The 17,290-nt window shown below is 43.2% G+C and overlaps 1 protein-coding gene across 5 annotated transcripts in view; it reads right to left on the bottom strand.

The window, feature by feature from the left end:
- The window catches only part of esrrga (estrogen-related receptor gamma a), a 131,673-nt gene that overhangs the window by 15,394 nt on the left and 98,989 nt on the right, over positions 1-17,290 (bottom strand). For 4 of the 5 annotated variants that reach the window (XM_018754844.1, XM_018754593.1, XM_018754756.1 and 1 more), the window contains exons 4-5: positions 9,017-9,127; positions 5,999-6,181 (exon numbers count right to left, since the gene is read on the bottom strand). In XM_018754844.1, the coding sequence (XP_018610360.1) occupies positions 5,999-6,181; positions 9,017-9,127 (294 nt within the window). The remainder of the gene's footprint in view (positions 1-5,998; positions 6,182-9,016; positions 9,128-17,290) is intronic. The other variant, XM_029258221.1, reaches the window with a different exon arrangement.

Raw genomic sequence — 17,290 nt, 5'->3', positions numbered from 1 at the left:
GACAGTGAGTGTGAGGTAGGTGTCACCCTCATCCCACCGGGAGGAGGGCAGGTCCCACGTGAAGGCTGGCTGTCGGCCTTATCTACAGTGACTGGCTGCATCAGTTTACCCAGAGTGCTTGCGAGACGCCGTGTAATAACAAGCCTGACCTGGAGAGGGGGCCATGCTGAGAGACGCAATCTGACAATTACTCGGTTACCAATTGAGTGATCAATAATCAATTGCTCACAGTTTTCTTGTGAGATTTGGGTTGGCCGCTAGATTGCAAATTTCTAAAAAAATAACAGAAACTAAGAAAATGGCTGAGAGTTAAGACACAAAAACGAAAGCGTTAGGAAAGGAGTACATGTACGTGGAAGGGAGAGGAAAATATTGGTGGGAATGTCAAATTTCCCCTCCTTTTAACCACGAAAGGTAAAGCGACATCATTAAGATCAAGCTCGCCAAAGATTACAATATCAGAGAAGAATTATAAAAACTTGCTGAAAAATCACATGCCAAATTAATATATCTGGATAATAACGATTGTGAAAACCAAAAAGAAATTTCTCCCTTTTCAGTTCTTAATGTGATTTATTAATGTAAATATGTTTCGAAATCCAAAACTTGGCTGTGTTTGTATTGTTTAATTTGATTAACCATTTCATTTAAAAATGCATTGATGAAGGTATTATGTTCATAAAATATTTGGGTGGATGCACATCGCTTTTATACCATCACCAGTTTTGTCCAGTACCGCCTCCCCCCCGCGCCCCCCTCCGCCACCACCTGGGCATTGCTACAGGCCCCGCCCCCAAACCTGCCCCTCTGACAAATCCTGCGTGTGGACATGCTCTGTTTTTGTAGCCATTTTCTCAGAGTGTCAGACTTAATTTAGTGTGTCTCACTTAACTGAATGTATCGGGAGTGAAACCTTCGCTAAAAGTGAAAATTTGATTTGCTAAAAGGAGCTTAGAGCGTCTATTAATCAATATTTGTAGGGTGGCAGGCTTGGGGTGGTGACAGACAGCCTCTCATTTGGAAATTGGTTTGGGGGAAGAAAGGGGGCTGTGGAGAGGGGTGACAGCACCTGGGGTGGAGGGGCTCCCAAAAAAGCGCCCCAAAATGAACATGTGACATCTCACTGCGTAGCTCAGCTTTTAACAGAGAAGTCAGGCTGTGTTAATAGCGCACAAAATTGTTTTGTGTCATTCTCACTGAATAATACAAATCAACTTTAACCGGCAGGGATAAGCCTTAAATCTTTAAAAGAAGAAAATCCAAAGCTTATTAACACAAATTTCATCCGTTTTGATGGATATTGGAACTGTTGTATCACTTATGCGAGAAGAAAAATCACATATTGGTAGAAGTTAAGTAGTTAAATGTCATAATTTAGTTTTATATTTCAACAAGTCCAGTTATCCTTTTGGGTCATCTGAAGGTATCCCCAGACTTAATTTTTGATGAAAATAAAAAAAATGTAATGTCAATACTGTAAATGTATAGAACCGTGCCACATACTTCCTGTAATACCAGTGCGTTACCTGTAATACTACTGCATTGTTAAATTTCTATTTATGTGTAACTATGCACGCACGCGCATGCACACACGTGCACACACCTTATTTCAGGTCAGCGAGCAGGAGTGAGATGAGGCTGAGTAAGCACCTCCAGCTTTTTTGTTAACGAGGTTCCATGCGAATATTCTAATCCGATACACAACACAACAATACGTCTGACCACTGAGCCGATAATCGCCTTATCGCGCCCCTGTGAAACCTAGCTGGAATATTTGACCGGGGCTCTCTTCGGCCCTCTCCCTCCGCCCCCGCCTCCCCCGACCCCCGTGGGCTGACAATAGAGGTGCGGGGAGTGGGAATGGAGGGGTGGTCATGGGTGGGGTGCGGTGGGGAGCGTGAGGAGAGGGAATGAAGTGAAGTGTGGAAGTACCCCGGTATCTACATAAAAGAGATTAGAGACGACAGGGTTCCATTTTACAGCTCAATCATATTGTGTTAGCACACGCTTATCCAGGCGCCAGTGCAAAATTGAAAAAGAAATAAAGAAAGGAAAAAGTCCCCCCTCCCGCAAGATAGGCACGAGAATAAGGGGGAAGTCTGGACAATTTTACCTTGCATAAAGGCGCTCTAATAGTAGGGAACCTGTTATGCTAAAAAGGCCCTGTTAGGACACTACTGTCCATTCTCGTCCCTGCGTATTCCTTTAACGGGAAGTCAAGTATGGCCATTCCCTTTTGTGCTTCTCGCCTTCCTGATAAGACATGTCACAATTGCGCGACAGTACGCTTTCATTTATTTTTATTTCACCGGGTGAAAAAAAAAGCTTAATTCTATTTACAGATAAAAGTCCTTTTCAATGGTCTTTTTCTTTCTCAATTTTTACCCCTCTTTAAATATTTGCTTTTTCTCCTCCGATCTTCTGCCGTCCTGCCTTCTCAACGCAGCGACATGCGGCTTATTATTAAAATAAAATTATCCTCTGAATGCTTTAATCTCACAAATGAGATTCCTCAGTGTAATCCACATTGTGTATGTTGAAGGCAATTCCGTTTTTCATATTTGGTTAATATCATATTTCTAAATCCGGCTGTCATTTAAGACTATAATATCATAAATGATGGCTTTTTGAATGGGACGCAAGCTTTGTTCATGCACTTCTCTCCTTGTATGGTGAAGCCAAAATAATGAAACATCAAATGTTTGCGCGGAGCTTGTTAATATGTAAATGACCACTTCTGATCTTTCGATCTTGTTTGGCTGCGGTCATAAAAGCAGGCCCTATATGCATTAAAAACGTATTGGCGGATGGGGCCCTTCTTGAGAGGCGTGCCAGGGCCGTGGAGATGGAGAACCGCACGCCTTTAACTCCATTCAACAAAACACAGACTGCTTCATTATCCAGTGCTGCCCAGCACGGCAGCCTCAGTAATACTGAGTGATGTTTAAATTAGTTTACAATTTGCCTGCTCTGCGGCTAGGACGGATCTTAAGCGAATGCGCTCAGAAATGTCAGCCGCGCTCCTAACCACCGTAACAAATTGTTGCCCGTACGCTGAACACCTAATGACTTCAAATTAGCTCCTGTGCGGGTGCCTGACAGTTTGTTACCACTGTTAGCAACATGGCTGCCGTATCATGAGCGATAAATTGGTTTCGGCTCTCTCAGGGAAAAAAGGGGCTTCATCAATTTGATTAAAAAAATTACTGTACCATAGAAAGCACGGAGACAAACTGCTATAAGGGAGAGACAAATAAGCCGGCCAAACTGAGACAGAGTAGCTGTTGCTTGGAGTTAAGAGGGCAGTTAGAGAAGCTTGTTTGTCGTCATTCTGGAGGATTTGTTATTTATTGTGGCCGGAGATGTGGGTCTCACCCCTGCTCCAATCTACAAGGCCTTTTGTTAGGGTCAGCGAGGAGCATTTTGAGCGACGCGACAATCCTTCCTCTTTGGTTGCGTTCAACCAACTTTCCACCAGGATAGTCGATTACAGCACGAACGAAAGCTCAGGGAAAATGTTTACGTTTATTCGCTTAGCTGCCGCTTTTCTCTAAAGCGGCTTACGATGTTCAAATTATTTACCCATTTATACAGCTGGCTAATTTTACTGGAGCAATTTAGGATAAGTACCTTTCTCAAGACTTCTACAGCCGGAGATAGGGATCAAACCCGCAACCTTCAGAGCCAAAGGCAACAGCGCTAACCACTACGCTACCAGCTGTCCCTAAAACCTGTCGACCGAAGACCACCTTCTTCAAGTACGCTGATACCGAGCGAGTCATCGAGCAATCATCCTTTCTCGTGGTTCTCTCCTACACTTCAAAACCAGCCAGGGGAAGGGTGTAAAGTATATACGACTCGCTCTGCACTTGGCCTCTGGGAGAGCGCACATATGATCTAAAAGCACTCACTTTCATATAAAGACACACAAAGAGTGTAAAGCAGTGTCATTGGACTCTTTCCCTCAATACCCTGAAGTCTTGGAATGTGACAAAAAGGGAAAAGTGGTTCTGTGATCTCAATGGGTCCCAGCATGCACCTCCCTTCCCCCCCCCACCCCCAGCATGGTAACTCTGGTTCCTACTCACTGGCCATTGGCAAATAACCCTGGATCCACAGGGCTAGCCCTGGGCGATCTGCTGTGAAGAATCAGAAATACCCTCTCCATCCAACTAACTCATGCCCAGGAGAAGGTTGGCACTACAGTGGCACTAAGCCCATTACAAACCTTGTGTTCCACTCCCGCCCTGGCCTGCACCCAAAACCCGCTGGAGTGGAGGATCGTGGGAATGTAACAAGAAAGAAATCCAAATACCGTTCTGGGACAGCCCTTCCACTCAAGTATACTGTATTGGTAACATGGCTACAAAAGGGCTCAAGTGGTGATGAAAAGGTTACTGTTTTTGTCCTATGAGATCTGCTGTTGTACCCATGAATTCAGAAATGCTTCAATAGCACCATTACAGGCAAATATATAATGGCTCAAATTTTTAGCTACACAACTTCATGTCGATAGACTCTTGGCTGAATTTTTAAAAAAATATTAATCATAATAACTTTAGAAATACAGCCACATTTTTTTATTTATCTAAATTTTTTTTGGTTCTCTTCATGGCCAAAATGCTCAGAAATAGTCGAAATTACTTCCATACGCACAACGGATCACTTCCCGTATGACTCCCCCCATATTTCCCCTCCCGCTACATCCTACCCCAAGTGTTTAAGCTTCACTATTTTATCAACTATATCCCATAATCAACTTCTAATCTGAAGGCTTCCTCTATTCCTCTGTCCTCATTCACTGCCCAGTTCCATTCATGTCAAGAGCGGGAGATTAGAATTGGATGTTCGTCTCAGTGAACAGACCTGCCTGAGATTAAAAGTAAAAAAAAGGCTTTGTTAAGTAGATTAACGGACATTCCTCATTCTGTCTGCTGATGTTGCACAGAAGCAGTAACCAGCACTAAGAGAGCCATTTTCCCATCCCTGCCGGGCACACCGCTGTCATTCGTTCCCAGTGTCAGCCTGAATTGGACAGGCCATCAATTGGACCCTTAGAGCTGGAAAGTGTACACACTGTTTTGTTATATATCACTGGAACACCATGAAGGAAAAGATTTTAAAAAATGTAAACAAAACCTTTACTTGTGTGTCTGCGGTAACAGATAACGAATGCTGATCCAGGGGTGTCAATCTCACGTGGTCTTTGATGGAGAAGAGTACAGCTCCACTTGCTATATACAAGACTCATATGGGTGGCTCAGGCCTGCTCCTTCACAATGGGGCTCCTTGACCTTTCCATCTTTGTTGTTTACACAGCTAGCGCTGAAAGTGTGTCAATTATTCCGTGACGCTTCTCGTCAAATTAAACCGGTGTTTTTAGCCAGACTCGATATGAAAAAAACCAGACGTTTAGGGTAAAGCAATGATGCGCCGCGTATGATTTTTTTGAAGTAAAATTGGCTCAAAGTGGTTTGAAGTAATGGGAGCTGGAAAAGCAGCTCGTTCATTTCATCTGTCTTTTGAATACAGGAACACTGTCTGGGCAGTCCATTGTCAGTCAAACCGATCCAATATACAATTTTTTTTTTTTTTTTTTTTTTTTGAAAAAGTACCTGAAATATATGTTGTACATGGTGCTAAGTACTTTTTGAGAGCTAATTTTTTTTTGTATAATTTCGACCACAGTGCTGCATGTGGTTTGCTATTGAAACGGCCTTAGTATACTTTAAAATAGAAAAAAGGAAACTTTTTTGGCTGATTCTTTTAAAATTACATGTTTTTCTAAATATAAATTTACAGTCTTTCTGGCAGCTGGTTCCACACGGCGTACCGTTCGTTTCTCGAGTTTTGAATCGTCAAAAATCTGCAGCTTGCCTAACAGAAATCTCACAGCTTGAGACATTTTTGACTAAAGGAATTGTGATGTAACATTTGAAGAAAAAGAAGCACGGAAGCAGACGTGTCGGAGATCGGGCCGCGGCGACGGGACACCCACCCGGGATGTGCTTGGCCCAGCCGATGTTGACCACCAGCTCGCGGTCGGCCAGGTCGCACAGCGTGGTCAGGGCCTTGATGTCGCTGTCAGGGACGGTGGGGTCAGGCATGGCGTAGATCTTCTCTGGCTCTGCCACCAGCAGGTGGGACACGATCTTGTTATCTGCAAGGCAGCCAAAGGGGACTGTGTTTGAACACCAAGGGGAAAACAGAGAAACAAAATCAAATCACACAGTTGGTGTCACTTCTCTATTAGCAAGAGACAACACTGACAATAACATGAGCACAGAACTCTTGTGTTTATTCTCACGGCGTCATGCTGGTGTATTAACAAGCCAAACCAGAAAGATTAAACATCCGGACGAGAAATTTCTTAATAGTATTTTACTCATACATACGTACACATTTTTATGAATTTACGGGAATATGTCAGATTGTATCATAACGTATATTCAAGACACATATATGGCAAGAGCTATCTGTGGATGAGATTACACTTTGTAACACTTTGAGTGACAGCTGTGTTCTTAACGCACTGCATTTACTGCTTGAATATCTGTCAGCGAAACGGAGCAAAAAGCAGCAAGAAAGCAATAAGAGAAGTTGAACGAAGGCACGGAAAGTTGCCGTGGCATTTCCGCCAAGTGTCGTCTGGAGTGTATTAGGTGCTAATATTTATCTGTGGTTAGGTACTTAAGAACTAAGCGCAAGTGTGCGAGCAGAGCATGCATCGCAGCTTTTCCAAAGACAGCCAATTAGCGAATGAAAACACTGTTAGCTCCCCACCTTTGTTTCTTAGTATTCCAGGCACACGGGTGCGGAGGAGCGGGGGTATACTGGATCAATCGGAGCGGACCCCCCGCTCCAGGGACGCGACACCCAGGAGCACTATCTCTGGGTAAATCTTATTTAATGTTTCCCTAATTAGAATCGATGCAACCCAATTTTCAATCCGTGCGCCTTTGTTATGTGCAAATAATCAATCAGGAAGGCTTGGCTGAGCCGGCTGTGATCTGGTAGTTCTGAGCAAGACTGCCTTCTGAAAGCGTGGCTGTCCTGCATCCGCCTAAGTCTGAATCACAACAAATGCAATCAAAACAAGTCCACAATTTGATATCAATTTGATATGTGTTAAGATATATGTTTTAAAGTTCGGTCTTGAAGAGGACAATTCTGGCCGTCAAAATTGTATTAAGATTATGTTAAATCGTGACGACGATGGGCAGCGCTCTACTAAGCTTATACGTATATAAATATATAAATGTAAATATGTACTTAATTATATATTTAAACATAAGCTTATTAGAACATTGCCCATCATCTTGTCAATTTAACACCGTTTAACAGATTGAGTTAAAGGCGGGAATTGTGCTCTTTTCTTGTTAGATATGTTGCATATGTTTGAGAAAGAGACGGGGGTTTTACAGCAGAAGAAGGAAGGATAAGGCAAAACCGTAATGCACGCACCGTATTTACTACAGCAGAAAACCGGAAAATAATAAAGCCGAAAAACTGTATTCCTTGGATATGAGAAAGAATTGTAAAAAAAAAATGAGGAATAAGAAATAATGAAATTAGATGTACAGTGAGTCTGAGGAAAAGGTCGCAAAATAAGCTAGGCAGGATAAATCCCAGTACCTGCCCCGTAATTCTTTCAATTACTGTGATATGTTTTCTGTGCCATAATTATTATGATTCTTTCTGCAGCTATCGTGCATAAAAACATATTGTGTTCCCTGAGAATATGCTACCATTAAGTAAAAAGGCTTTAGGGACAAATCTGTTAAGCGCTGCATTTCTGTGTGTTTTGCAGCGCAGTCGGACGGCTTTGGAGACTCGTATTGTGGGTTTGATGTCTTTGCCAGATTGGATTTAATCCGGATTAAACCTTTTTTTCTCCCACTCCATCTCTCTCTCTCTCTATCTGCGAAACAGAAAAGGGAGGTGGGATTTCTACTGAGGTTTCATCGGGCATAATGTTAGCAAAATATAATTCGCTTTGAGCTTTCTTTTTTGAGTATTAGAATAAAAAAGATGCAGCTGCTAAATTTATGGAAGCCACAAATGAGATTAGCCTTAATATTTTACAGATTCAATTTAGAAGATGACTTAGCTCAATATCATCTTATTAAAAAATATACAGAAATAAATACATAAATTGCTTACACTGGCTTATTTTTTTTTTTTTTAAAAGGATGTGTTTTTTCCTAGACTTATGAACCCTACTTATTGATGGACAATTTAGACTAAGGAAAGTGAGGGACCATTAAAAAAATACAATTATGCTGTTTGAAACCATGCTTGAGATTCACAGACCACCTAGGGAGCTATGAGCTAAAATCACCATTTCCCCCATAACTTTTACTGACAAATGTATGCATATATTATTTGGCACTTGTTTAGTCTTAGTTAATTTCGGTGGCACGACGGTGTTGTTGGAAAGACACAGATTTCAAAATGTGACCCGATGCAAAGTAATATTTATCCGTTATTTTCCCCACCTACAACGTTCAAGGAACTCAGTCCCAAATGGGATTCGGAAACACCACGCCTAAGAGCAGGAAATCTCATCATGGTGCGTTTTGCTGCAGACACCAAGGCCTTGCACCTTACAACAGGTGGGACAGCTGGTAGTTTAAGAGTTTGCGCTGCTGTCTTTGGATCTAAAGGTTGCAGGTCTGATCCCTACCTTTGGCTGTAGTAGCCTTGAGCAAGGTACTTACCCTAAATTACCCCGCTGTAGAAATGGGTAAATAATTACAAGCTTATGATAACTGTAACCTTAACATTGTAAGTTACTTTGGAGAAAAGTGTCAGATAAAGGTGCAATAGTCTTTATGAATTTAGCTTATACATGAGGATTACACAGGGACTACTACAGTGCGTTTGGTGATTCAGACTTGGGTGATAGCTCTAAGATCTGTGCTACCAGCTTTCTTCTTAAGTGTAAGGTCTTGTACAGGTCGCCCAGTGGATACAGAGAAGTTGCAGAGAGTGTGTCGGGAGGCTGTGTTCTTACATGGCTTTTTAGGGGGTAGGGCCAGCTGAGGATTCAGGTAGGGGCTGTTCTCAGCATCTATCCGGCGCTTGTATTTCTGCCGGCCTCCACGTACTCTGTCGAGTCGCACACCTGCGGGAACAAGACGGAAGCACACTTCGCATCAGCTCCAGAACCTGAGGCGGGTGGGAGACGCACTTACGGGGGGTCTATTCCGCAGGGATACCAGCTGTCGTGGAGACAAAAATAACGGGAAGTGACTGTTTAAAAGACACAGATACACGAGGCACAGGGCTGTCTTACTGCAGACCTGGCAGAAAAGGCTGCATTATCTGCCGACTGTCAGGAGCTATCCTGTGAACGTCGTAGAGACGAACACAAAAGATGCTGAGGACAGGTCATACAGGCTCTCTCTGCGGCATCCCAAATTGCATCCGACTACTCCGAAGTTTGGCCATCTGCATCTCGGCATGGCTTAATAGCCCTGTAGATGGCCTTCTGCTCTCTAAACGTTAACTCAGATAACTTCACAGGTGCAGCAAATGTATAAATGTAAACAGAAAGATATCTATAATTTACCAAGCAGTGTTTGAAACACAAGTAATGGCATCGCTGTTTGGGGGGGGGGGGACAAGTGATATATATTCAGAATGATTTATGCTTTTTGAAAGATTTTGTTCATTGTCACTCATTTCAATATACAGTATGAGGAATCTGTGCCCAACAGAAAACACTTCAACAGAAAGCTAAAGGATTTACTTCGGTTTTTCACAAACCTGTTATCTTCTTTGTCTTATTGGTACGGTACATCGTGTTTCATTATTACTTTCTTTATTTGTGACATCATGAATTAGATGGATATCAATACCGTGCCTGACGCACACATAGTGCAAGTATGGGTGGAGAAGCACATTCAGCGATGTGCTTTTTTCCATTCGGGTGAGAGCACTGCTTTAACGACCTATCTCTCCTTTTAATTAATTGACATACAAAGGAGCCCTAATTTAATTATGCACACCTCTCCTGGGACAGGTGGTTTCCTTGGAAACCGTTTAAAGGTGGCCTGGGACACATTTTATATCGCAGAGAATAACAGACGAGGGTGAGAAACACTTACACGCAGTATAAGGGATGCGAAGATGTCTAAATCCACTTCCCATTACAATGTGTACGCACAAGATTTCTCACTTTGGATTCAAAGTTCTGATGAATCAGCACATTGTATTTTCCTTTTGACAAAACACACAGTACATTTTAACAATGAAAATGCAGTTCCCACATATTTCCAGCCCTTTTGTATCAGAACTATAGGCACTTTAATTACAAACACGTCTACTGACAATTATCGTTCTACATTGCTGGTCTATGAAAATGTTGCTATATGTCAAAATTATACCGGCGTATATGGTAATATGACTACATAATTACTTTATTATTGGATCTGTGTTACAGAATGAGATGGTTACAGTACTGTGAGAATGGCAATAGAAGCATGAGAAACTTTTGAAAATAAAGCTTTAGCTACAATTTTATTTTGTCTTATCGACGTATTCATCGAAAGAATATCCAATTAGCACTATATGTGCAACTTCATTACTAACAAGACGGTAATGTGACCGATTGTGTCTTCTGATTGCGGGAGACAAAAATATTTACCGAAAAAAAAATAGTATAAAGAAAAGCAAGTCCAGAAAAAGCATGATCTGTGAAAGCTGTCACATTAGTGGAATAACATATTCATTCCGCTGACGAAATACGTAACAGCAGACATAGCTCGGATGTTGACAGCTACTCTTCTTAACAGGCTCCTGGGGTAACTCAATCTAGTCCGGGACCTATTGCTAACTGCAAGGGTAAAGATTTACGCTGCTAATTCACAGCTACGGAGGAGCCTTTTTCTCCTCTTCTAATAGCATCAACTGGACCCCAGGCGATACCTTATCCCGGCTGCAAAGTGCGCATCTGTTCGCAGGCTAATACTGGTGAGATTTATGGGCCTTTTGCTACAGTGATCGAGTTACTAATACCCATACCCGACTTTCTGCAGGTAAGTTTACTGTATCCTCCTGCTCCTGTCAGTAGTGCGGGGTTTATGGTTACAGCAAGCTTCCTCCTAATCTGTCTCTCTGGCTATTCTCTAAATACTGAAAAAACTGACACTTGAATGAGGTGTTTTATAAGCTATAAATGTGAAAAAGACTTTACGGTGCTAATGCAGGTGGATCTCACCGAATATCATGTATGTTCTATACGTGCATATTTAGGACTTCTGTTGAAGAATAAAAAGTTACATTTTGCACATTTACTATTGCTTTATTGGCACTGATTGATTCTTTAAATGACATCATTTAATCAATAATTCCTAGTCACTCTATGCTCTGTAACTGTGATTATAATTACTATGTATTGTCAGACCATGAATTTAGTCTCTGGTTATGATGTTAGTGTTAACTGTAAACCTTAACACTATCATATGAAATGAACTGCTATAATAAATGTGAAGCTGTTTAAATGGGTTGTTGAACTGAAATATAGTACTGTGCATAAAAGCAAAGTATAGAATATAAGTTAAAAAATACAATGTAAAATATTTTCAGATTCCACAACAGAGTGATGATGCATAGTGTTTAGGGTGCCCTTACATTTGCAGAAAACACTTTTGTCACAATTACCAGGAAAAAAATAACAATGGTCAAAATGGTCAAAGCTTTTTTTGTGTCAACAGAAACATTTGTTTAGCAGTGGGTCAAAGTGATGCCTTTCAGAGTAAAGGAAAATCAAACAGGATTAACAGGGCACTTAACAGGTGCTGTACAGGGTGGGAAGTTGCTGGAACGGTGGCCAAACACAGCCATGTCCAGGTGCGGCCACGAGCCGGAACGTCTCAACAACAGACCCGGAATAGTATCAGGGAATAACTGTGAAGCAAACGCCCTTTGGACGCCTACTCTGCCGCTGGCACCCAGACACTTTCCCACGTAACTGGACGCAGGCTGTCCTTCTGCTGTCCGCCTGGAACTGGCAAAGTTATTTTTGGCTTTGTGCGCTCGAGACAAATGCCGTCCTCCTCTCGCCGCACCCCCATGACTGTCTGCAGTTACACTGTGTTTCACCTGTCAGCGCACATCTGTAGGCACTTGTGAAAAAAGCAACAGGGCACCGCAAGACACGCACTGTGTGCAGATTGTATTATAGGCACCGTGACACGGCGCTTATTTCTGTCTCTGGCTTTTGGTTGCGTCTCAGTTGGCTCCGCACCATGTAAAGATTGGTAATTCTGCTCTACATGAACAAAGTAGGGTGCGACAGCGACTCCGGTACAAGCGCTTGTGGCTCACGCCTCGTGGGCGGTAGGTTCGGGTGTGGGTTTGAATCCAGCTCCAGGCTACATTGGCAGAGACGACACGGTGGAGCAGCGAGTAACACTGCTGTCTCACAGCGCCTGGGTGGTGAGAGAGGACATGGATTCGATCCCCGCTCAGTCTGTGTGGAGTTTGCGTGGGTTTCCTCTGGGTGCTCTGGTTTCCTCCCACAGTCCAAAGACATACTGTTCCCCCATAGTGTGTGAGTGACAGAGAGAGAGTGTGTGTGTGTTCCACTGATGTATGGATGAGTGACCCATTGTAAGTAGTGTATCTAGCAGTGTAAGTCACTGCGGTGAATAAGGTGTGTGGGCTCATAACACTACACAGAGTTCACTGGAAGTTGCTGTGGAGAAAAGCATCTGCTAAATAAATAAATAAATGTAAATGTAATTTGCATGTTCTCCCCACATTTGAGTGCGTTTCCTCCCACAGTCTAAAGACATGCGTTTCAGGTGAGCCAGTGACCGTGATTTGCCCTTACTGTGGGAATGTGCGTGATTACCCTGCGATAGACTGGCATCCTGTCCACAAAGTGCCCTGCCTCCTGCCCTGTGTTTCTGGGATCGTCTCTAGACCATCATGACCCCACATTGGACAAGTGGTTGTTGACAACAGAAAATTGTCTATTGTAGCGTAGTGGTTTGAGAATTGTCCCCCAGCTGGTTAGAGTTACTGCCTTTTACTTAATCCAAAGGTCGCGGGATCGACCCCCACCTCCGGCTGTATTACCCTTGAGCAAGGTACTTACCCTAAATTGCTCCAGTAAAATTACCCAGCTGTACAAATGGGTAAATAATTGTAAGCTTGTAACTGTAAGGATTGTAACCTTAACGTTCTAAGTTGCTTCGTAGAAAAGCATCAGCAAATGTAAAAGGAAAAAAGGTATTTATTTATAAAAGAAGAAATAATCATTGTCACCTGCTTCCATCCTCCCTCTTGAGAAGCGGAGGGAAGGTTCGGACGAACGCGTGCTCCAGTCGATATTGCCCTACGATACGCAGCTGTCCTCTCAATCTAACCGAGCTACGCGCCACGGCCTCGGTCGCAATGGGGGAAGGCCTTTCCGGGAGCCACTGTAACCTTCTGCTGCCGCTGGGAGCAGATTGCCTCGCTTCCAGATAATAAATAACATGGCTGTTATTGTCTGAAATGTATCTTTTGATTACTTTCACATGTTGAACAGTAACATGGCCATCGCGGGCTTTTATAGATGTCCTCTCTCACCCAGGACAAACGCCTGAGGTGGAGTGACTCTGTCATCCAGGCGTGCGAGAGCAGAAGGAGGGAGGGGGAAAAATGAAAGAAATCCATTTCATCCTGTTATAAATCCCCGGCAGATTACAAGACACTTTACTGTTTTAATTAAGCCTGCAGATAGGCCTATTGTTTGGCGGTGTTAATGGAGGTTTTTTTTTTTGCTTCGATTTAAACGATCCCCTTCTTTTTTTTTTTACGCTAGAACCCCACAGATGACCATAAAACCCTTACAAGGCTTGTTTTGAATTTCATAGGTGTCGCGGAATCCCACAAGGCGTCTGCAGGAATTTACAAGGAGCACGAGCGGGACGATGAGCTGCCGGGACGCTCTCCCGCTTCGAGGGGGCTAATTAACTGGACGGGGCCCGGGGGCCGGGGGGACCTGCGGACGGGGGCCACACATGGCGTGGGGAGCGGCGAGGAGGACGACGAAGAGCTTTCGCAACAGCTGGCCGCAGCTGGCCACGGACCGGAAAGTGCCGGCGTCTTAAGACAATACCGTACACTGTAGTGCAGCTTTCACGCATAGAACGAATAAATATTCTGTCGCATTACAGCGTCTTCAGCCCAGTGATGTAGATTCCAGGTTCAGTTTGGCGAGGTCTTGAAAATGAACAGTGAGATATAAATGCAAAAAAAAAGTCAAAAAACTTCTCCGCGAGTCTCTGCTTTTTCTTTAAAATATTGGCTCCATGCAAATTAAACGCAACGTGGTGCGATAATTTTCACGGCACTGACGTCTTTTTAAATTTTATTTTTCACATATTCTTGACAAATAAAACACTTTGAAATACCCAGCCCTTTAAAGGAGCTCTGTGAACTCCGCCGAGGCCCGGGGGCTTTCTGGCAAGTAAGGCAAGTGTTGCTGTTTGTGTTTTTATTTTTTTACGAGTCTATGCCCCCCCACCACAGTGTGCTGCCCACCCCCCATGAGCATTTAACACTGAACCTCTCTCAGATAACATACTTTAAGGACATAATTCCTTCTGCCTCAGGAACTTTCCGCCGCCTTTCTGTGAACTTATGTTAGTCGGGGAGAAGTACCCCTACCCCCGCAAGCAAGAGAGACATGAAAAGTGTAATTCTCACAAAGTGTCCACTCTGGTCCACAGTGCTGGTGTGGCCCCTTGACCGCTGGAGGAACTGTCACTTAGGGCCACGCTCATGCACGCACCCTCGCTGGCTGGTCGCACCAGCGCCTGGCCTAATAAAGACTCCTGTCACCGCACGGGCCTTTTGTCCGTCCCTGCGTCCCCTCGCCTGCGTCCCCTCGCCTGCGTCCCCTCGCCGGCCCCCCTCCCGCACCCATAACCAGCCTCCCCTTGACCGCTGCCCGATAGGGGCTGGCGGAGATCCACGAGTGAATGAGCTCATGCTCTGCGTGGAAACAAAGCAGATCTTCCTAGCCACCCCCCCCCCCACCGCCGGCTGGGCTTCTGGCCTCCCCGGCACCTTCAAAGCCAAACCTGGCCGTTCGGAAAGGATTTTTTTTCAAACCCCAAGCTAAGCCCTGAGATTATGAGCTAGGTGTAAGAGGAGCTGCGTGCTGCTGCTTCATCTGAAGACACTGAGCACTGTGGATAGGTTACCGAGAGAGGGCAAGAAAGGTGGTTCATCGCTACAGGAATGTTTTCTTTTTTCGCCTCCGTGGCCTAAATGTCAAGGTAATATTCAGTTACAAACCATTAATTCTACTACTGTTGTGACAGTTACTTCACCTGTTTCACCACCATGTACCAAAATACTGACCCAGACTGGACAGTTTCAGCGTCATAAAAATATAGAAAAATTATACATGTTGTAACAGTACTCATATTTGCCAGTAAAATGATAGAAAACTTATTCTTTACTTATTCAATTAAATGAATTGACTATGACTATTTACTATATATATGAGGAATTAAACTCCCCACACAAAACCAATGAAGGCAGAAATCAAGTGAGCAAACAAATAAATACCGCATCAGGTCTTCTTGGTGAAAGTTAAATTAATATTGCTGTAAGCCGTGACCTGAATAAAAAGATGTGCTTTTCTTTTTTTCTTTTTTTTTTTTTTTTATCTAATTCTGAGAGTTCTAGTTTTACATTCACTCACTCGCTACTGTTAACAGCTTTTCCAAGTGAAAGCTGTGGAGCTGTAACAATGAGTTAAATGTAAGGCAATTAAAATTTACAGTATAAAAAGTAATTTTCTGCTTTTTGCATATTTGTGTTATAATGTTTAAAATTATAATTACAAATATGTAGATCAAGTTTTTTCAGTTAGGGAATCATTAGGTCCTTATAATGGCTGCTTTGCGTTCCCATTAACCAACTGCTGGGCGAACGGGGGGGGGCTGCGTAGCCAACTATGAGGATTGGTGACTGGAATCCCCCCGTTCACGGGTCTGGGTCTCACTGAACTGTGCTGACCACTGATGAGCTGACCAACGTCATGACCTCGAGACACGAATGTTGAATGCTGCTTCAAGTCACGGGGTTCACTGGTGTCCCAATGACAGTAAACCCACCGAGAGATCAGAACCTACGGCGTGGCAACTGCTCTTGTATCAAGATCTTCTCGTTCCCATTCTCACGTTCCACACGTCGTAAGAAAATATGCAGTCTCACAACCGCTCAGGTACGCTACCGCTGAACTGCCCGTCTAACCTTTGAGCACATTACGGGTTGGGGCCACAACACCGCTGAATGGGACAGGGCAAATTTTCCACACTGCGGGCACAGAGGGAAACTGTGCACCTTAGAACAGCATCCTAATTTCAGACATGGCACAAAGCATCTTGTTTACTTTGGAGGAGCAGTCCCAGGGGCTTTTTTTTGAAGATAGAACCCTTCAGAAACACGATTAGCCAGAGGTCTCAAGCAAAAATTAAGATATCTAGTCAGCTGAGATTGTTACATCTTAATTTCCTTTCTGAAAAAAGGAAAAGAGCTCTTTCTTTACCATAAATGCAATTCAAAATAAAACTAATTCCAGAAACAATTTCGCCTCCAATCTGAGAGCGTAGCACCGTTTTGTGTGGCGTGAAATGATTCAATTATTTGGTAGTAATAATAATTGGACAAAACTATTTCTTTGGCTTTCTTTCTGTGGGAACACATCAAATGCAAACCAAGGGAAAGCACCAAGTGGATGAGATTCCTAGGCCCTAGTAGAAGACCTGAGTCAGGTCATTTTTCTCAGGTCTCTCCCCTTATCCCTCTCCCACAAAGAGTGCACTTCATAAAGAGCCATCTCAACAACCTCATTTATTTTCCAGAAAATTAACTCACTTTCAGCTCTGATTAATGATTTTAATCTAAATGAATCAAATTAAAAATTGAAAATTATATTTCAAAAGCCCACAAAAAAGAAAAAAGGGGAAGAAAAAACCATTTCCAGTTAACAAATGAGCCTTCAAATATTAAAAGATGACCAAGAGCGTCGTGCGATGCTAATGAAATGTGTCCGGGCTCCAGTGCCTTGAGAGAGAGAAAGAGGGAGTAAGATCGGGTATCACGATGGGAATAAACCTCACATTTACGACAAATAAACAAGGGGTCTCCACACAGCCAACCCTTAATTTTGAACTGCTTTTTTAGGTAGACCGCTCTATTTCCTTCGTCTGTTGCAAATAAACAAACACAGAAAAGTAGGTGTAAAAAAACGAAAAGTTGTGACATCAAAATCAAG

This window comes from Scleropages formosus, chromosome 15 (assembly GCF_900964775.1).
Source record: "Scleropages formosus chromosome 15, fSclFor1.1, whole genome shotgun sequence".
Lineage (NCBI taxonomy): Eukaryota > Metazoa > Chordata > Actinopteri > Osteoglossiformes > Osteoglossidae > Scleropages > Scleropages formosus.
The sequence above is the reverse complement of the archived record's forward strand: the minus strand, read 5'-3'. Positions and strand labels throughout refer to the sequence as shown.